Source organism: Gymnoscopelus braueri (assembly GCF_963280865.1).
Source record: "Gymnoscopelus braueri genome assembly, contig: SCAFFOLD_83, whole genome shotgun sequence".
NCBI lineage: Eukaryota > Metazoa > Chordata > Actinopteri > Myctophiformes > Myctophidae > Gymnoscopelus > Gymnoscopelus braueri.
In genome coordinates, this window is record NW_027660741.1 from 182488 (window position 1) to 205012 (window position 22525).

Genomic DNA, 22525 nt, shown 5'->3' on the forward strand with positions numbered 1-22525 from the left:
ATGAAAACACACCCGAGGATTCAGTCTAGACATTATTGTGTCACTGTTTGAACAATGATATCCATCTTTAACTGGGACTGCATTTCAAGGTTCAAGGTTAAGTCTAAATGGATAAAAACACACATTTGATTGAAATGAATGTTTCAACAGTGTTGCTGAAGTGATGGTGGAAGGTGTGGGTCCCAGCTCCACTCTGTCTCCTGGACAACTAACAAGAACACAAAGAAGGAGACTGAGAAGAAGAAATGCAACCGAAAGGTCAGAACAACAAAGTATACCCATGGCAACGTGTGTATGTTGTACCCATGGCAACGTGTGTGTGTGTGTGTGTGTGTGTGTGTGTGTGTGTGTGTGTGTGTGTGTGTGTGTGTGTGTGTGTGTGTGTGTGTGTGTGTGTGTGTGTGTGTGTGTGTGTGTGTGTGTGTGTGTGTGTGTGTGTGTGTGCAACACAAGGAGACCAAAGGTATTGCTTAGGGGCACAGTAGATTAGTCAGTAGCGCTGTCGCCTCACAGCTAGATTTGAGGCGACAAAAATGACCCCCCCCCCCCCCCCCCCCCCCAGACCAATAGATATTTGTGGGCTGCCGCTGCCTTTAGCCTCTGGCTCATCATCCGTCACGGACACACTGTACCACCTGGCTGGTACTCAGGGGTAAAAGTGGGCCGTAACGGTACACCGTATCGGGAAGAAGAGGGGAAAGAAATGCTGTCAAAAGCCCATATTATAACCTGCCTGTCCAACAATAAAACTCATACTGTTAAATCAACATAAGTATTAGTTTTCTTATAAAGTGCTCCTAAATGGCTCCAGTGTGTTTGTGTCAACATATTCTGTGTAGTTTGTGGTGTTTAATTACTCCACGGAGAGGATCTGTTCACTCGCTGTTAGGGGCGGCCATAGCTGAGTGGTTAGTGAGCCCGCCTAAGGAGCCAGAGGCCCTGGTTGCCACAGGTACGATTCCACTCTTAACCCCTAATTGCTCACAGGTTCTCATTGGAAACAAGCCCGCAAGGACTTTCATGAACGTCCTGTTAAAAGGAATTATCCTTATCGCAACAAGCCACAGCGCTGTCAATGCTTGTCTGTGGGTTAAGCTGAAGACTCGTCCCAAAACACGCTCACGGTCTTTCGCAGACCATCGATACTTGTATTCTTGTATTTGTTTTACTGAGGATAAGGTTAGGAATAAGTTTAGGGTTAGGCATAGTTTACTGAGGTTACCTTTAGGAACACCAAGTGTATTGGGTTTAGTACCAAATACATTTTACTCTGGGAAGGTGAAACATTTTGTGAAGCTTATGACTAAATACATGAGCCAGTAGACAGAGGAGTGACTGGTTTAGAAGTTCTCAAACATTCAGTAATGAACCAGCCCCTCAGACAGAGTAAAATCACTTTAAACATTAATGTTAGTTCATGCTATTAAGGATTCTTCATGAGGAATATATGAGTCAGAAACAGAGTGTTGTGTGATTGTTATGATTCCAGAAGTGACGACCAGAGACAGACACCAAAGTCTCCAGAACACACCAATGAACCAGACTCCCAGACAAAGTAAGTAACTGTAAACTTTAATTCATGTTAGCTAAAGGGATATTTCACTTTAAAAAAGTAAAATTAGGACATTGTATCGTCTACTCAGGCTTTTGGGAGCACCCTGGACAGTTTTAAGTTGATAGATTCAGTATTTAGATATTTGATATTCATTTTATCAGACACGCCCCCTTCCTATTCAAACCCATTGTAACTTCAAACTTCATTTTAACCATGTTAGATTCATCAGAAACACCCGTCCTTGGTTCTGGTGACTCAGTCTAATACGCGAGGAGACCGTGTTTTTTCAATTACTTTTTTCATTTATTTAAAAAAAAAATTGCAAAATGAAATAAATGTAATACAATAAAGTAATTAAATAAAATAAATGAAAAAAGTTAGCGAAAAAACACGGCCCCCTCACGAATTAGGAGGGCAGTATGAGTCACCAGAACCAAGGACGGGTGTATTTGATGAATCTAACATGTTTAAAATTGAGCAGAAGAGAGAACGCTGAAGCAACACGGACAGTTTAGGCCTTTTATTTAATTACGGTGCAGGTAAAACAGACTGACGTTTCGGTCTTGCGACCTTCCTCAGAGTCATAAATGGCAGCATCAAGGTAGACAATTTATATACAGAGGTGAGCATGGGCTGTGCTCTCAATAAACCATGGTGGGTGGCCATGCTGGAGAGCCATGATTTGCTAATTTATAATGCCTGGCCATGGCATATTCTGGGTTGTTAGTGCGAATAGCAGTTTTGTGCTCGCCTATACGGAGTTTAAGTGGTCTCTTGGTTTGACCAATATATGCCAGTCCACAGGGACACTTGAGCATACAGTATATACCACATGGGTTGAGTTACAATTTATAAATGAGGATATTTTGTATTTTTTACCTGTACGTGGGTGGGTAATTTTTTTTGCATTAGATGAATTAGAGCATTGGGCGCAATTGCCACATTTATAGAAACCCTGTGGGGGATTAGGGAGCCAAGTGGGGGGGGAGGGTGTATTCATGTCCGAGTGGACAAGACGGTCTCTGAGGCTTCTGGAGCGTCTGAAAGAGAAGAGAGGAGGGTCATTACACATGTTAAAAAGCTTGGGATGACTTTTCAAGACGTGCCAATGTTTTAGGAAAGCATTCTTAATTAGCCCTGCCGCTGGAGAATATTGTGTTGAGAAACAGAGCCGAGTGGGTGTCTGTTTAGGTTTTTTTGTTAGTAGGGACGTTCTGTTAAGGATTAAGGATTCTTCATCAGGAATATATGAGTCAGAAACAGAGTGTTGTGTGATTGTTATGATTCCAGAAGTGACGACCAGAGACAGACACCAGAGTCTCCAGAACACAGCAATGAACCAGACTCCCAGACACAGTAAGTAACTGTAAACTTTAATTCATGTTAGCTAAAGGGATATTTCACTTTAAAAAAGTAAAATTAGGACATTGTATAACTTCAAACTTCATTTTAACCATGTTAGATTCATCAGAAACACCCGTCCTTGGTTCTGGTGACTCAGTCTAATACGCGAAGAGACCGTGTTTTTTCAATTACTTTTTTCATTTATTTTTTTAAAAAATTGGAAAATGAAATAAATGTAATACAATAAAGTAATTAAATAAAATAAATGAAAAAAGTTATCGAAAAAACACGGCCCCCTCACGAATTAGGAGGGCAGTATGAGTCACCAGAACCAAGGACGGGTGTATTTGATGAATCTAACATGTTTAAAATTGAGTTTGAAGTTACAATGGGTTTGTATAGGAAGGGGGCGTGTCTAATAAAATGAATATCAAATATCTAAATACTAAATCGAGCAACTTAAAAACTCTCTGAGGGAACCACAAAAGCCTGAGTAGATGATAAAATGACCCAAAATGTTTTTGAAAGTGAAATTTAAGGAGTTTCCATTAGGAATGTACTGTGATGTTTAGTGATTGTGATGATAACAGAGGTGACAGAAACAGTGTTGTGTGATTGTGATAACAGAGGTGACAGAAACAGTGTATTGTGATGATAACAGAGATGACATAAACAGTGTTGTGTGATTGCAATGATAACAGAGATGACATAAACAGTGTTGTGTGATTGTGATGATAATAGAGGTGACATAAACAGTTTTGTGTAATTGTGATGATAACAGAGATGACATAAACAGTGTTGTGTGATTGTGATGATAACAGAGGTGACAGAAACAGTGTATTGTGATTGTGATGATAACAGAGGTGACAGAAACAGTGTATTGTGATTGTGATGATAACAGAGATGACATAAACAGTGTTGTGTGATTGTGATGATAACAGAGGTGACAACCAGAGTCAGAAACCAGAGGCTCCAGCAGCCAGCAGCACAACGAGTGGCATCTACTCTTCAGACGTCAGTGATGAACCTGGACCTTCACACTCAAAGTAAGATCACTGATCAGGAAACTCAATGTTGTGATAGAATCCTCTTAGATTTACTTAAAACCCTGGGGATCCGTTTCACAAAGGCAGAATGAAATCATCCTGGATGTAAGATAAATCCAGGTTTGACCAAGTCTACTCAGTGCAGCCTGGTTTATTCTATTCCACGAACGCCAAGCCAGGCTGAGAAGGAGTGACTAGGTCAAGACAGACTTGTTCAAGTCAGTCTGAATGTGCTTTCACGTCTTCTCCAGTAGACATGAGGTCGAGCACAGATTTATTCAACAGCCCACAAGTTTGATCATAGATGTATTGATCCTGAAATGGAGAAGAAGCTCTTAGGAGGAAGTAAGCTTATAAAAGAAATACTGCTGCTGTGATTCAGACGGTGAAACAGAGTGAACCTTTTTCTGACTGGTTTTCCAATCTCACTGTGACATATGTATGTCATCACATTGTATGTTTTAGTTTGACAGAAAGTAATTAGGATTGTTTTTTTAGGGGCTTTTGATGTAAGAATACATACAATACAATACAAATCATAGTTTATTTTAGGCAACTATTGTAAGTTATGTCCATATTATGACCTCTAAGAGGGTTGAAAATGTATGTTTAATTTCACCACGTCTTTAATGTTAGTTCATGCTATTAAGGATTCTTCATCAGGAATATATGAGTCAGAAACAGAGTGTTGTGTGATTGTTATGATTCCAGAAGTGACGACCAGAGACAGACACCAGAGTCTCCAGAACAGACCAATGAACCAGACTCCCAGACACAGTAAGTAACTGTAAACTTTAATTCATGTTAGCTAAAGGGATATTTCACTTTAAAAAAGTAAAATTAGGACATTGTATCGTCTACTCAGGCTTTTGGGAGCACCCTGGACAGTTTTAAGTTGATAGATTCAGTATTTAGATATTTGATATTCATTTTATCAGACACGCCCCCTTCCTATTCAAACCCATTGTAACTTCAAACTTCATTTTAACCATGTTAGATTCATCAGAAACACCCGTCCTTGGTTCTGGTGACTCTGTCTAATACGCGAAGAGACCGTGTTTTTTCAATTACTTTTTTCATTTATTTTTTTTAAAAATTGGAAAATGAAATAAATGTAATACAATAAAGTAATTAAATAAAATAAATTAAAAAAGTTATCGAAAAAACACGGCCCCCTCACGAATTAGGAGGGCAGTATGAGTCACCAGAACCAAGGACGGGTGTATTTGATGAATCTAACATGTTTAAAATTGAGTTTGAAGTTACAATGGGTTTGCATAGGAAGGGGGCGTGTCTGATAAAATCAATATCAAATATCTAAATACTGAATCGAGAAACTTAAAAACTCTCTGAGGGGCCCACAAAAGCCTGAGTTGATGAAAAAATTACCCAAAATGTTTTTGAAAGTGAAATTTAAGGAGTTTCCATTAGGAATGTACTGTGATGTTTAGTGATTGTGATGATAACAGAGATGACAGAAACAGTGTTGTGTGATTGTGATGATAACAGAGGGGACAGAAACAGTGTATTGTGATGATAACAGAGATGACATAAACAGTGTTGTGTGATTGTGATGATAACAGAGGTGACATAAACAGTGTTGTGTGATTGTGATGATAACAGAGATGACATAAACAGTGTTGTGTGATTGCAATGATAACAGAGATGACATAAACAGTGTTGTGTGATTGTGATGATAATAGAGGTGACATAAACAGTTTTGTGTAATTGTGATGATAACAGAGATGACATAAACAGTGTTGTGTGATTGTGATGATAACAGAGGTGACAGAAACAGTGTATTGTGATTGTGATGATAACAGAGGTGACAGAAACAGTGTATTGTGATTGTGATGATAACAGAGATGACATAAACAGTGTTGTGTGATTGTGATGATAACAGAGATGACAACCAGAGTCAGAAACCAGAGGCTCCAGCAGCCAGCAGCACAACGAGTGGCATCTACTCTTCAGACGTCAGTGATGAACCTGGACCTTCACACTCAAAGTAAGATCACTGATCAGGAAACTCAATGTTGTGATAGAATCCTCTTAGATTTACTTAAAACCCTGGGGATCCGTTTCACAAAGGCAGAATGAAATCATCCTGGATGTAAGATAAATCCAGGTTTGACCAAGTCTACTCAGTGCAGCCTGGTTTATTCTATTCCACGAACGCCAAGCCAGGCTGAGAAGGAGTGACTAGGTCAAGACAGACTTGTTCAAGTCAGTCTGAATGTGCTTTCACGTCTTCTCCAGTAGACATGAGGTCGAGCACAGATTTATTCAACAGCCCACAAGTTTGATCATAGATGTATTGATCCTGAAATGGAGAAGAAGCTCTTAGGAGGAAGTAAGCTTATAAAAGAAATACTGCTGCTGTGATTCAGACGGTGAAACAGAGTGAACCTTTTTCTGACTGGTTTTCCAATCTCACTGTGACATATGTATGTCATCACATTGTATGTTTTAGTTTGACAGAAAGTAATTAGGATTGTTTTTTTAGGGGCTTTTGATGTAAGAATACATACAATACAATACAAATCATAGTTTATTTTAGGCAACTATTGTTAGTTATGTCCATATTATGACCTCTAAGAGGGTTGAAAATGTATGTTTAATTTCACCACGTCTTTAATGTTAGTTCATGCTATTAAGGATTCTTCATCAGGAATATATGAGTCAGAAACAGAGTGTTGTGTGATTGTTATGATTCCAGAAGTGACGACCAGAGACAGACACCAGAGTCTCCAGAACAGACCAATGAACCAGACTCCCAGACACAGTAAGTAACTGTAAACTTTAATTCATGTTAGCTAAAGGGATATTTCACTTTAAAAAAGTAAAATTAGGACATTGTATCGTCTACTCAGGCTTTTGGGAGCACCCTGGACAGTTTTAAGTTGATAGATTCAGTATTTAGATATTTGATATTCATTTTATCAGACACGCCCCCTTCCTATTCAAACCCATTGTAACTTCAAACTTCATTTTAACCATGTTAGATTCATCAGAAACACCCGTCCTTGGTTCTGGTGACTCTGTCTAATACGCGAAGAGACCGTGTTTTTTCAATTACTTTTTTCATTTATTTTTTTTAAAAATTGGAAAATGAAATAAATGTAATACAATAAAGTAATTAAATAAAATAAATTAAAAAAGTTATCGAAAAAACACGGCCCCCTCACGAATTAGGAGGGCAGTATGAGTCACCAGAACCAAGGACGGGTGTATTTGATGAATCTAACATGTTTAAAATTGAGTTTGAAGTTACAATGGGTTTGCATAGGAAGGGGGCGTGTCTGATAAAATCAATATCAAATATCTAAATACTGAATCGAGAAACTTAAAAACTCTCTGAGGGGCCCACAAAAGCCTGAGTTGATGAAAAAATTACCCAAAATGTTTTTGAAAGTGAAATTTAAGGAGTTTCCATTAGGAATGTACTGTGATGTTTAGTGATTGTGATGATAACAGAGATGACAGAAACAGTGTTGTGTGATTGTGATGATAACAGAGGGGACAGAAACAGTGTATTGTGATGATAACAGAGATGACATAAACAGTGTTGTGTGATTGTGATGATAACAGAGGTGACATAAACAGTGTTGTGTGATTGTGATGATAACAGAGATGACATAAACAGTGTTGTGTGATTGCAATGATAACAGAGATGACATAAACAGTGTTGTGTGATTGTGATGATAATAGAGGTGACATAAACAGTTTTGTGTAATTGTGATGATAACAGAGATGACATAAACAGTGTTGTGTGATTGTGATGATAACAGAGGTGACAGAAACAGTGTATTGTGATTGTGATGATAACAGAGGTGACAGAAACAGTGTATTGTGATTGTGATGATAACAGAGATGACATAAACAGTGTTGTGTGATTGTGATGATAACAGAGGTGACAACCAGAGTCAGAAACCAGAGGCTCCAGCAGCCAGCAGCACAACGAGTGGCATCTACTCTTCAGACGTCAGTGATGAACCTGGACCTTCACACTCAAAGTAAGATCACTGATCAGGAAACTCAATGTTGTGATAGAATCCTCTTAGATTTACTTAAAACCCTGGGGATCCGTTTCACAAAGGCAGAATGAAATCATCCTGGATGTAAGATAAATCCAGGTTTGACCAAGTCTACTCAGTGCAGCCTGGTTTATTCTATTCCACGAACGCCAAGCCAGGCTGAGAAGGAGTGACTAGGTCAAGACAGACTTGTTCAAGTCAGTCTGAATGTGCTTTCACGTCTTCTCCAGTAGACATGAGGTCGAGCACAGATTTATTCAACAGCCCACAAGTTTGATCATAGATGTATTGATCCTGAAATGGAGAAGAAGCTCTTAGGAGGAAGTAAGCTTATAAAAGAAATACTGCTGCTGTGATTCAGACGGTGAAACAGAGTGAACCTTTTTCTGACTGGTTTTCCAATCTCACTGTGACATATGTATGTCATCACATTGTATGTTTTAGTTTGACAGAAAGTAATTAGGATTGTTTTTTTAGGGGCTTTTGATGTAAGAATACATACAATACAATACAAATCATAGTTTATTTTAGGCAACTATTGTTAGTTATGTCCATATTATGACCTCTAAGAGGGTTGAAAATGTATGTTTAATTTCACCACGTCTTTAATGTTAGTTCATGCTATTAAGGATTCTTCATCAGGAATATATGAGTCAGAAACAGAGTGTTGTGTGATTGTTATGATTCCAGAAGTGACGACCAGAGACAGACACCAGAGTCTCCAGAACAGACCAATGAACCAGACTCCCAGACACAGTAAGTAACTGTAAACTTTAATTCATGTTAGCTAAAGGGATATTTCACTTTAAAAAAGTAAAATTAGGACATTGTATCGTCTACTCAGGCTTTTGGGAGCACCCTGGACAGTTTTAAGTTGATAGATTCAGTATTTAGATATTTGATATTCATTTTATCAGACACGCCCCCTTCCTATTCAAACCCATTGTAACTTCAAACTTCATTTTAACCATGTTAGATTCATCAGAAACACCCGTCCTTGGTTCTGGTGACTCTGTCTAATACGCGAAGAGACCGTGTTTTTTCAATTACTTTTTTCATTTATTTTTTTTAAAAATTGGAAAATGAAATAAATGTAATACAATAAAGTAATTAAATAAAATAAATTAAAAAAGTTATCGAAAAAACACGGCCCCCTCACGAATTAGGAGGGCAGTATGAGTCACCAGAACCAAGGACGGGTGTATTTGATGAATCTAACATGTTTAAAATTGAGTTTGAAGTTACAATGGGTTTGCATAGGAAGGGGGCGTGTCTGATAAAATCAATATCAAATATCTAAATACTGAATCGAGAAACTTAAAAACTCTCTGAGGGGCCCACAAAAGCCTGAGTTGATGAAAAAATGACCCAAAATGTTTTTGAAAGTGAAATTTAAGGAGTTTCCATTAGGAATGTACTGTGATGTTTAGTGATTGTGATGATAACAGAGATGACAGAAACAGTGTTGTGTGATTGTGATGATAACAGAGGGGACAGAAACAGTGTATTGTGATGATAACAGAGATGACATAAACAGTGTTGTGTGATTGTGATGATAACAGAGGTGACATAAACAGTGTTGTGTGATTGTGATGATAACAGAGATGACATAAACAGTGTTGTGTGATTGTGATGATAACAGAGGTGACAACCAGAGTCAGAAACCAGAGGCTCCAGCAGCCAGCAGCACAACGAGTGGCATCTACTCTTCAGACATCAGTGATGAACCTGGACCTTCACACTCAAAGTAAGATCACTGATCAGGAAACTCAATGTTGTGATAGAATCCTCTTAGATTTACTTAAAACCCTGGGGATCCGTTTCACAAAGGCAGAATGAAATCATCCTGGATGTAAGATAAATCCAGGTTTGACCAAGTCTACTCAGTGCAGCCTGGTTTATTCTATTCCACGAACGCCAAGGAGTAACTAGGTCAAGACAGACTTGTTCAAGTCAGGCTGAATGTGCTATCACGTCTTCTCCAGTAGACATGAGGTCGAGCACAGATTTATTCAACAGCCCACAAGTTTGATCATAGATTTATTGATCCTGAAATGGAGAAGAAGCTCTTATGAGGAAGTAAGCTTATAAAAGAAATACTGCTGCTGTGATTCAGGCGGTGAAACCGAGTGAACCTTTTTCTGACTGGTTTTCCAATCTCACTGTGACATATGTATGTCATCACATTGTATGTTTTAGTTTGACAGAAAGTAATTAGGATAGTTTTTTTAGGGGCTTTTGATCTAAGAATACATACAATACAATAAAAATCATAGTTTATTTTAGGCAACTGTTGTTGTCCATATTATGACCAGGGATATGCTCTAAGAGGGTTGAAAATGCATGTTTAATTTCACCACGTCTTTAATGTTAGTTCATGTTATTAAGGATTCTTCATGAGGAATATATGAGTCAGAAACAGAGTGTTGTGTGATTGTTATGATTCCAGAAGTGACGACCAGAGACAGACACCAGAGTCTCCAGAACACACTGAACACAATGAACCAGACTCCCAGACACAGTAAGTAACTGTAAACTTTAATTCATGTTAGATTAAGGAGTTTCCATCAGGAATGTACTGTGATGTTTACTGATTGTGTACATGGAGGAGGAATGGAAGGGTGGGGGTCCAGAATAATGCTTTACATGGAGGAGGAATGGAAGGGTGGGGGTCCACAATAATGCTTTACATGGGCAGTGGCGGCCTTTGCTATGTTTCACCCGTTTCAATTGAAACGGGCCTCGAACCTCAGGGGACCTCCAAAGATAAAAAAATATATATATATCATTTGTTGACTCGCATCCCAGTCCGGGGTCCGCCTCCGGCTGGCCTAAGTCCAAGAATTTCATGCAATAATTTAATAAAAATGAATCAGCCTCCACACCACTAGTTGGCAGCAGCTAATAATCACTGGTGTTTGTTTTGACCTGTCAAGGTGTTGTTGTTTTGTTGCCGGTGAATTGTGACAGACAGTGAGACTACTGCTGAAAGCAAAATGAAACGCACATGGGCAGGTGGTGCTTCAGAACGTAAAATAATAGAAATTAGAGAAAAACAAATGAATAGCCTCCCAAAGATAACCTCGTTTTTTGGTCCTGCCGACGAATGCTGTTGTTGCATCGGCAACACCCGGTCCGTCACAGGCTCAGCATGATAAACAACTGTGCAGTCTGTGCCTACACATTGCCAGAATACCAAAACGCTCGCCCCAAAACACAGTCGCCCCGGGGCAAATCCGGTGGTATTCACCTGTTATTAATAACCTTAACCTCAGTAAACTATGTCTAAACCTAACCTTATTCCTAATAGATTAAACTATTATGTTTCCTTAATTATATTGAATTTCATGATTTGAAAAATAAAAGGACAAACGATCAAGCTCTGAAGATGAAGCCTAGTTTTGTATCAATCTATTAGAATAGATCACTCCAACAGGCACAGTAATTAAAAGTGACATCTGGTCTGGACCAGGCTAGCTTCACAGAATACATCTCCATGGTAACTAATGTAGCATTGACTTCATGAAACCAAGTCATGGATAAACATATCAGGATAACTGACTCAGTTCATCTGGAGAGAGAACTCAGCTTTCATTAAACTGATTCATAGCTACAGTAAGTCATGATACATTTATCCAGGAGAGCTGATTAATCCCTGGTTAATCTGCTATCTAGGTTTTGTGAAACAGGCCCCTGGTTAGAGCTGACCTGACACACACACACACACACACACACACACACACACACACACACACACACACACACACACACACACACACACACACACACACACACACACACACACAGAATGCCTAAACACTGCCAGTGCAGTCAGATAATGGGGAAACAGAACATTGTTACATAGGCTACAGTATAGATGGCATACTTGTCAGACACAGCAGACAACACTCATGGGTAAAGGAAACAACACCTCCTCCAAATTGAGCGGCTTCCTATAATAGCTGATATTGAGCAGTACCTTGCTAATTGTTTGGCCCTCCTTTTGGAGAGGCCGGCCATTTGAAGGCCCCTTACAACCAACTTGTGCACGTGTCCTAGGCTACCAAAGATAAAAACCAAAAGTTTACATCTGTAGCCTAGCTGAGAGATGGTCTGCTCTAGCTGATGATATTTTAGCACTTTGGTTAGGAAGGCTTACTCTAAGCTGTATCAAAAGTACAGCCGACCTCGAGAATGAACACCTCCCTATGGTTTTCATTAACAACAAGTAAGACGCGCGAACGCGGTAAGCGAACGCAAAAAAATAAAACAAATAATGAAAACTTTTTTTTTTTTTTAAGTAACCAATAAAAAAAAAACTTTGAATGTTTTTGAACAATTCAACAAAGTGTTTGAAGTGCCTGTTTCACCCACTTCCGGGGGGCGGAGCCAAAATCAGAGCCCGAAGTATTTGTTCGTAGACCCCCACTTAGGGGGGGTAGAAAAAGTTTGGGAGCGATTCGGGCACTTTTCATTTAACATGGGGTTTCAATGGGGAGTTTTTAGGAGCCTTCTCCGGGGCGTGGCTTCCGGGGCAAGGGGCGGGCTTAAACGCAACCTTGACAGGTGTGTTCAGTTTTCAAAGACCTTTCATTTGATGTATGGTACGTCTAAATTGGACATTTACTTATCTCAGAGGAGCTGCACACAGGCAGTGCACACAGAGACACAGAGAGGCCTTCGGCGCGCCTTCGGCGCGCCTCCTTCCGCTGCGTTCGCAACAATGACATCAGGGGTGTTAGCTGAAATGTGAAATTCTGAAACACAGAATCATCATTACACAGGCTAAACATGTTGTAATGTTAGAGAACACAGAATCATCATTACACAGGCTAAACATGCTGTAATGTTAGAGAACACAGGATCATCATTACACAGGCTAAACATGTTATAATGTTAGAGAACACAGAGTCATCATTACACAGGCTAAACATGCTGTAATGTTAGAGAACACAGAATCATCATTACACAGGCTAAACATGTTATGATGTTAGAGAACACAGACTCATCATTACACAGGCTAAACATGTTGTAATGTTAGAGAACACAGAGTCATCATTACACAGGCTAAACATGTTATGATGTTAGAGAACACAGAATCATCATTACACAGGCTAAACATGTTGTAATGTTAGAGAACACAGAGTCATCATTACACAGGCTAAACATGTTATAATGTTAGAGAACACAGAGTCATCATTACACAGGCTAAACATGCTGTAATGTTAGAGAACACAGAATCATCATTACACAGGCTAAACATGTTATAATGTTAGAGAACACAGAATCATCATTACACAGGCTAAACATGCTGTAATGTTAGAGAACACAGAAACATCATTACACAGGCTAAACATGCTGTAATGTTAGAGAACACAGAAACATTACACAGGCTAAACATGCTATGATGTTAGAGAACACAGAATCATCATTACACAGGCTAAACATGCTGTAATGTTAGAGAACACAGAATCATCATTACACAGGCTAAACATGTTATAATGTTAGAGAACACAGAATCATCATTACACAGGCTAAACATGTTGTAATTATCGAGAAGGCTAAACATGCTCGGCTTCACAGTAGAATGCTTAAAATACAGCATGATGGAGGACCTGAAAATAGAAGTGATATCTTTTTATATCAAATCCACTATTCTGTCATGCCTACTTATGTAGAGTCCCCTGTATACATGGCACCCGTTAAAGAGTCCAAAGTTTTCCACAAAATCATTGTGCACATCACTACATTAACGACGGTAGTTACGACGGGCGTGTTTAAGTTGCTATAAAAACAACATTAGCGTTCACCTCCGTGTTCACACCACCTACAGTACTCCCAGCATCCCCTGGGGCGTGTGACACACACACACACACACAAAGCATGTGGATCTCCATCACTGAGCGCGATTCGATATGCATCTCGCCAGCACTAACACTGCCAGCGATACGATACATTAGCGATACCCTGACGATACGATGCGATACGATTCACCCCCGTTCCCGATTCCATGTGATTTGATAACGATTTGATGGCGATTCAAATCTGCACAATGCTATACGATGCGATACGATTTAACACAATGCAAAGGATTTAAATGCATTACATTTAAATTCAAAGCAATGTATTGTTTTACTGTAGGTTAATACTAGGCATTGCATCTCTTTCTAACAACCCAACTCATAGACTTCTGGGAGAAAACAAAGGGTCTGCTGTTTATTGTAGAATTCTTTGATTACTAATCATATAGTTAATTATTATATATTATTACATGGGTCTTCGACAGGGTGTCCGGGACCCTTAGGGGTTCTCAGAGTTATTACAGGGGGGCTGCCAAATATTGTGTGATAGGAACCTTTTTTTTACATTAACCACTTGAACCCTAGCATCCCTATTCTGAGGGAAACATTAGCCGAAAATAGCCAATCTACTGACTAAGTATTGAGGGTTTAAGAGATTACATGTCATTCATGGATTAATGTTACTAATATAAATCCAACATATTGATAGAAAAGATAAAACAAATAGAAACACAAAACATTAATTTACACGTCACACACATAGACTGTAAGGTCAAACACTGATTATAGTGCTGTCAAAGAAGCCTATGAAAAAGTTCATTACATTACATTACATTACATTACATTACATTACATTACAGTCATTTACATTACATTACATTACATTACATTACATTACAGTCATTTACATTACATTACATTACATTACATTACAGTCATTTAGCAGACGCTTTTATCCATAGAGACTTACAGTAAGTGCATCAACATAGGTAGGAACTAAACTACTAATCACCAGAAGTCTGAAGTGCATTTTCTGCTAAAACAAGCAACTAAAAGTATACCTAGCGCTAAGGTTAAAGTGCAATATATCATCTACCTACTTTATTAAACAGATGAGACAAAATAGCAAAATCAAATGAGCGAGAGCTAAAACTGCTGTCCTGACATCAGTGTCTCTGCTGTCCTGACATCCGTGTCTCTGCTGTCCTGACATCAGTGTCTCTGCTGTCCTGACATCAGTGTCTCTGCTGTCCTGACATCAGTGTCTCTGCTGTCCTGACATCAGTGTCTCTGCTGTCCTGACATCCGTGTCTCTGCTGTCCTGACATCCGTGTCTCTGCTGTCCTGACATCAGTGTCTCTGCTGTCCTGACATCAGTGTCTCTGCTGTCCTGACATCAGTGTCTCTGCTGTCCTGACATCAGTGTCTCTGCTGTCCTGACATCAGTGTCTCTGCTGTCCTGACATCAGTGTCTCTGCTGTCCTGACATCCGTGTCTCTGCTGTCCTGACATCCGTGTCTCTGCTGTCCTGACATCCGTGTCTCTGCTGTCCTGACATCAGTGTCTCTGCTGTCCTGACATCCGTGTCTCTGCTGTCCTGACATCCGTGTCTCTGCTGTCCTGACATCCGTGTCTCTGCTGTCCTGACATCCGTGTCTCTGCTGTCCTGACATCCGTGTCTCTGCTGTCCTGACATCCGTGTCTCTGCTGTCCTGACATCCGTGTCTCTGCTGTCCTGACATCCGTGTCTCTGCTGTCCTGACATCCGTGTCTCTGCTGTCCTGACATCCGTGTCTCTGCTGTCCTGACATCAGTGTCTCTGCTGTCCTGACATCCGTGTCTCTGCTGTCCTGACATCCGTGTCTCTGCTGTCCTGACATCAGTGTCTCTGCTGTCCTGACATCAGTGACTCTGCTGTCCTGACATCAGTGTCTCTGCTGTCCTGACATCAGTGTCTCTGCTGTCCTGACATCAGTGTCTCTGCTGTCCTGACATCAGTGTCTCTGCTGTCCTGACATCAGTGTCTCTGCTGTCCTGACATCCGTGTCTCTGCTGTCCTGACATCAGTGTCTCTGCTGTCCTGACATCAGTGACTCTGCTGTCCTGACATCAGTGACTCTGCTGTCCTGACATCAGTGTCTCTGCTGTCCTGACATCAGTGTCTCTGCTGTCCTGACATCAGTGTCTCTGCTGTCCTGACATCAGTGTCTCTGCTGTCCTGACATCAGTGTCTCTGCTGTCCTGACATCAGTGGGTAGTTCATCTGCAACACAGTTTTATACAAAAGCCTATCAGTGGTTCTCAACCTTTTCAGGCCACGACCCCCAAAAATTATCATATTTCAACTGGGGACCCCCCCCCCCCACCCTGATAAGCACTTGGAATTGTAGGAGTTGAGGCATTACATTTTCAGAGATACATATTGTGAAAATAGCCGATCTACAAGCTCACAACGCCACCTGCTATTTTCCACAATTGTTGCATCTTTCTTACATTATTTGGCCAATGTTTGACCAGTTTTTATAGTTTGTTGATTACTTTTGATGCAGTAATGGTCTTCTTTCATTTCTTTCTTTTTGAGGTATTAAAAGAGGTCTTAAAAGTCACTTCACTGTCATCTGGGGACCCCTCCAAAATCATGTGGGAACCCCCCTGGGGGTCCCGACCCACAGGTTGAGAACCACTGGCCTGTGATGTACTGGGGGTCCCTGCTTGATCTCTCTCTCTCAGCTAAGGGGTCCTTGACCTGAATAACGTTAAAGACCCTGGACTGTATTATTGTATTATATTCATTTAATCTAGTATATTATGTTCTAGTAGAGGGTGCTGCTGCTGCATAGTTAGTCTGTAGTCTTACTGCGCTGCGGAGATGAATGTCAATTTCAGCCGTCAATTGTATCCGATGCACACTGAATGAACCGAAGCACTCGCATCACGTGCGTTTACTATCGATTCAACGATTCGTATCGATGAATCTCTGCATGCTTAACACACACACACACACACACACACACACACACACACACACACACACACACACACACACACACACACACACGCACACACACTACTAACTAATTTACCTGGGGACCCCCTGCAACCCACTCAAGGACCCCCGGGGGGCCCCCGACCACACTTTGAGAACCACTGTATAACTACATGACAGATCATTCATGCTACTGTCCACTAATATAACCTGGTTTAAAGCAAATAACTTAAAATACACACATATTAAAGGGATATTTCACTTTCAAACATGTTTGGGGTCATTTAAACGTCTACTCAGTCTTCTGTGTTTCACCCCAGACACTTTTTAAGTTGCTTGACTCACTATTTAGATATTTGATATTCATTTTATCAGACACGACCCCTTCCTATACAAAACCATTTAACTTCAAACTCCATTATAACCATGAACCATGAACCATCGAAAACACCTATTCTAAACACATATTCTCTTTTCTAATGCATGAGGGGGCCATGTTTTTTCAATTTCTTTTTTATTTTATTTTATTTTTTAAATGGAAAAAAAATAATCAAAATTCAATATTATTAATTGAATAATATTATAAAATTAAATTAAATATGCCAAAGTAGGATCAGTCTGAACTTTAATTGTGTTAGTTTGTGTTATTAAGGAATGTATGATCCAGACACTGATAGTTTTTATATTGTTATGATTCCAGAGCTGACAACCAGAGACCAGCATCTCCTGCACAAAGCTATGTGTCTATGATGAGTGGCAGGTCTTCAGACTTCAGTAATGAACTTGGACCACCAGACTACAGGTAAGATCACTGATCAGGAAACACAATGGGCCGGATTCACTAAGGAGTTTACGCCCATATATTGAACGTAAAGGAATTTACGCAACTTCCCACGTTACGAGTATGATTCATTAATGCTTTTCTGTAGGTTAATTTAGCGTCAGGTCCGCTCCTTCTCAAGTCAGCTCCGAGGCTGACTTACATGGAATCAAAGCTTGCGTATGTCATTAGAATTCTTTATTCTTCATGCAAAATCAATTACAACAGTGCCAAACCTCAAATAAAATATGTATGTGCCATTGTGCCCAACATTTGTCAACGCATAAGAAATAAAAACATATGTCAGACGATGTATTGCTTGTAGCCTATGCATTATATAGACATGATGCAAATTCCAATGCCACTTTTTATTTATTTTTAGGCTATCGGTTGCTATTCTAGAGCTGAATTATTAGGTCCTTCGCAGTGTTTGCCAGTGTCGGCCGACTCAGCCAAAGTTGTACGTTATGATGAAATTAGACTATCATACCTTAATGTCGCTGGAGGCACAGGCACGCCTCCATTGTGTCGTGGTATTAATTTATCATACTGTAGGCTACATATTGATCACATGAACGCCACACACAAAAGCCTAATAAGTCTTACCATCCGATGAGGAAACAGTGGATGAAAGCTGTGTCCAGAATAGATCCATCCCCAATTCCGACGCAGGACAGTGATATATTAATCCAAGAGACGAAGATCCCCTCAGTAATCAATAAGCTCTGGTCCATCATAATAATGATAATAATCGGATAGCAGCTTTCCACTTCCAGTATACCCTGGATTCCAACATCATCTTTTTACCTCTGTAAAGGTGAGCGATGTTCAGTAGAAAAGGCTTATATAATACAATTTCCATGTTTATTAGTGTATTATTTGGTGGTAACGTTGTAAACTTTTTTTAGTCTCATTCTTCTTTCCTCTAAACTGCAGCACTGATGGTGGTTTATTTGTTAGCATGTTGTAGTGTGACTGACTGGTTTTACTTGCATTGACTGTTCAACAATATGATGCAAGAGAGACGAATATACAATTAGTAAACAATTCTGTTTACTAAATCACTACGAGCTTGTAGATCTGCTATTTTTTTATAATTTTGAAAATCTTTGAATAATGTATTATTTTAAAGCGATTTTCTTTTACTCCAATCTTTGCTCCTGGGGGTCCCTGGAACAACATATTTTGAGATAGGGGATCCGTGGCCAAATACATATCATTTTGGGGGTCCTTGACAATTATGAAACAGTTTGAGAACCACTGGTATAGCAACATACGTTTTATTTTTAACTGTTGGGATTTAGAAGACATTTGTAGAATCGGAACCTCAGGCCTTAATGGGTTAAATAACAACATAGGGCTATGAAACACTGATTCAAATGAGGCATTTATTAAAAAGACTCACATAAGATTGTAATTCCTACTATCATTGCAAGAAGAACGCTAATAGCCTATAATGTTTTAATTTGTGAACAATTCTGTCAGGGGGAGGGGGGGCTTAGAAACAGGCTCTCTCTCTGTCTCTCTCTCTCTCTCTCTCTCTCTCCCTCCGACTGTGCTTTGAACTTCTCTCGTTCCTCTTCCAGTCTGTAGATTTACAGTGGGGTGGTGGGGGGTAGGGAAGAAATGTATAACTGTATGTATAACTGTACTGTAATCATTAAAACAAGCAGGCTAGGAACCCAAACTGAACTAAAAGTTAAGTCTGTCTGTTATCCACACACACGCACGCACGCACGCACGCACGCACGCACACACACACACGCGCGCACACACGCGCGCACACACGCGCACACACGCACACACACACACTACTCCAGCCTACACACAACAAACAGCGCTGTCCATGGTCCTGAAACAGGTAGCCTAGTGACAGAATTGTAATTTTACACAGAAAGGGACACAAAACGAACCAGCAATGATGATCCATAATAGAGTAGCCTACCAACCACGTCTGAATAATAATGAACATTAACAGTCATGACAAGCACTGCACGGGCCAGCTGACATCTATTAACCAACTAGCTCCTAGCTCCTCAAACGAAATAAAAAGTTCAATCTCTACCTCTTTCTCATGTTTTCTCATTAAACACACTAACACATCTGCAGCAGCAGCAGTCAGCAACTCAACAACCACACCAAATAATAAAGCTATAAATGGGCCTTACCTTGAACACAGCGGGCCTTTATGGAAGCAAAGCTCCTAACTGCATCCTCCATTTTGATCTTCTGTGCCAATTCATGCTCTATGGAGATCGTTGCCAGTCCATTAAGTCTGTCTTGCTTCATTGTACTACAGAGAGAGTTTTTAATTATTTTTAATTTTGAGAAACTTCGTTCTCCAGTTGCAACAGACACTGGGAGGGTGAGAAGCACTCTTAATGCTATAAATGCATTGGGGAAAGATGATTCCGTCCCACTGTCACAAATGTACTTGAGTGCATCTAATGGTTTATTTCCAGCCGTGAGACGTCTACTCAGACAGTTAACTCTGCGAAACGTTCTTGCCCATCAATATCTCTGGATTGAGCGGATGCGTTTTGTGTCAGGGCTTTTTCCTGTGCCGTGCTTCTTGGAGAACGTCGTTGGTGTTTTTCTCCTTGATGGATGCAATGTCATACAACACCCCAAACATAGCCCCGTGCTCCTGGAGTTGTGAAAAACGCTCTTCCACTGCATTGCTAGCACAGTCCAGTACTCTGTTAAAGAAAGACCCTTTGTAATCTTCCCGTGGATCTCTCTCTGGCTCGTCCTCTCCTTCGGTGTGAAACTTTCTTTTTCTTTTTATGTGGTCACAGAGCACCTTGTGCAGGAAAACAGGCCTCTGTTTCCAAGTCCTTCGCCAGTGATTTTGCACCAGACAGCACTCTCTCATAATTGCTGTCTGTTCTGTAGTCCAGCAGGAATTGTTTTGTCACATTCAGTTGTGTCACTGCACGAGGTACATCAAGACTCTTCTTAGCTGCAATGCCTCTGGCTTCACATCTTGTTTTATCTCCACTCGTGCCAGTTAGACTTTTATCTTCCGCCAATGACAGCAGTGCATCATAACTGATGTCTGATGATCACAGAGGTGACATAAATAGTGTGTTGTGTGATTGTGTTGATAACAGAGGTGACATAAACAGTGTTGTGTGATTGTAATGATAACAGAGGTGACATAAACAGTGTTGTGTGATTGTGATAACAGAGGTGACAACCAGCGTCCGAAACCTGAGGCTCCAGCAGCCAGCAGCACAACGAGTGGCATCTACTCTTCAGACGTCAGTGATGAACCTGGACCTCACTCAAAGTAAGATCAATGATCAGGAAACTCAATGTTGTGATAGAATCCTCTTAGATTTAGTTAGAATGGTTAGAGCTGAATATTGAGTCACACACACACAAACATACTGATTAATTGAGTACAACAGACCACAATGGAAACAAGACCCTGGGGTTATCTTTTAAGCATAAACTTTGACTGTACTACCTCTACTGTTAACAATCTTTTTAATAAAGTATTCAATCAATCAATCAATCAATCAAACACGCATGCACACACACACACACACACACACACACACACACACACACACACACACACACACACACACACACACACACACACACACACACACACACACACCAGGGTTTTCGTTAGCTGGTATTTACCGGCCATTGACCGATAAAATGTTTAATTGGTCATTAATTATAAACATCACCACCGTGGTCGATTGGGAAAATGCTGTTATTATACTATTTTATCATTTAAGCCTATTATTAATATCATTATTTGGATAAAGTAACAACATTGTATGATTGCAATAAGTAGTTATATATATATATATATTAGTGCTGTCAAAGTTAACGCGTTATTGACGTGTTAACGCATGACCGATTTAACAGCGTTAATATTTTTATCGCATTAATCGCTCATTTACAAAATTGCCTTATTTTGACCCTATGAGGCATCCGTAGGTCTAACATTCACATGGCTTTCTGATCTGAACTCTCCCTCTGTGCATCTAAACCAATCACAGCAATTGGGGGGCAGGATGTTAGGCCCTTTAAACCAATCACAGCGTTTTTAGAACGCTGGTCTGTCTCCACTTTGCAGCGACAGCTAGTGAGCAGCACAGCCACGGCCACTCGGCCAGGGAGAGACAGCCGACACTTCATCCGCTCTGTGAAGCTCATTTCCCGGCCACAAGCATTTAGAAGTTGTGTCTCTTCCAAAGTACCCGTGGTGTTTCCTTGGCTTCACTCCCGACAAAATGTACTTGAAGCTTAGCTGAATTAATAAGGAAACACAGCGGAACGGCTAAATGAGTTTGGGATGTCACAACAACATGTCCATGGCTGCTGGTTCACATAACATTGAAAACATTTGTTTTATAATGTATATGACACATAATAAAAGTATAGTAATAATACATTGGGATGCATCCTGCTCCGTATACAATACAATGCACTGCTTTTCAGTTCATCATTCAAGTTTGAGCCAATAACAAATATGCGATTAATCGCGCGATTAACTACACAAATCATGTGATTAATCGCAATAAAAAAATTTAATCGCTTGACAGCACTGATAGCACTGCACTGATATATATGTGTATATATACATATATGTGGAGAGAGAGAGAGAGAGATAGAGAGTGTTATGATAACAAAACCAGGGTTCCGAGGTGATAGAATCTGAAGCCCAATTGACGATAATAAAACAGGGACCAGAACTCGTATGGGTCGTAGATATTATACAAGCAGCACAGTGACTGTCTGTCTGTGATGGATAACGTGGGGAAAGTTGGTGACACACATACATATTTTTCCTCCAGGTTTTAACTCATTGAGTGCCATAATTATTAATATCTATTTCTGGCCATTACGATTTTTATTAAAATTTTAAATTTAGTAAAACAAAAGTGCTTAGGAGCCGAGATACAGCCTTTTT

The 22525-nt window shown here is 40.0% G+C and overlaps 2 protein-coding genes across 2 annotated transcripts in view; both read left to right on the forward strand.

The window, feature by feature from the left end:
• LOC308081226 (uncharacterized protein) overlaps positions 1–10507 on the forward strand; it is a gene marked incomplete at its 3' end in the record, with an annotated part of 65600 nt that extends 55093 nt beyond the window's left edge. Inside the window, exons 11-20 of the mRNA XM_080457615.1 lie at positions 151–258; positions 2846–2911; positions 3841–3945; positions 4657–4722; positions 5849–5953; positions 6665–6730; positions 7857–7961; positions 8673–8738; positions 9625–9729; positions 10432–10507. Coding sequence (XP_080313741.1) covers positions 151–258; positions 2846–2911; positions 3841–3945; positions 4657–4722; positions 5849–5953; positions 6665–6730; positions 7857–7961; positions 8673–8738; positions 9625–9729; positions 10432–10507 — 868 coding nt within the window. The remainder of the gene's footprint in view (positions 1–150; positions 259–2845; positions 2912–3840; positions 3946–4656; positions 4723–5848; positions 5954–6664; positions 6731–7856; positions 7962–8672; positions 8739–9624; positions 9730–10431) is intronic.
• A 6984-nt stretch (positions 10508–17491) lies between these two features.
• The window catches only part of LOC308081229 (uncharacterized protein), a 77420-nt gene continuing 72386 nt past the window's right edge, over positions 17492–22525 (forward strand). Inside the window, exon 1 of the mRNA XM_080457617.1 lies at positions 17492–17571. Coding sequence (XP_080313743.1) covers positions 17516–17571 — 56 coding nt within the window. The 5' untranslated portion in view covers positions 17492–17515. The remainder of the gene's footprint in view (positions 17572–22525) is intronic.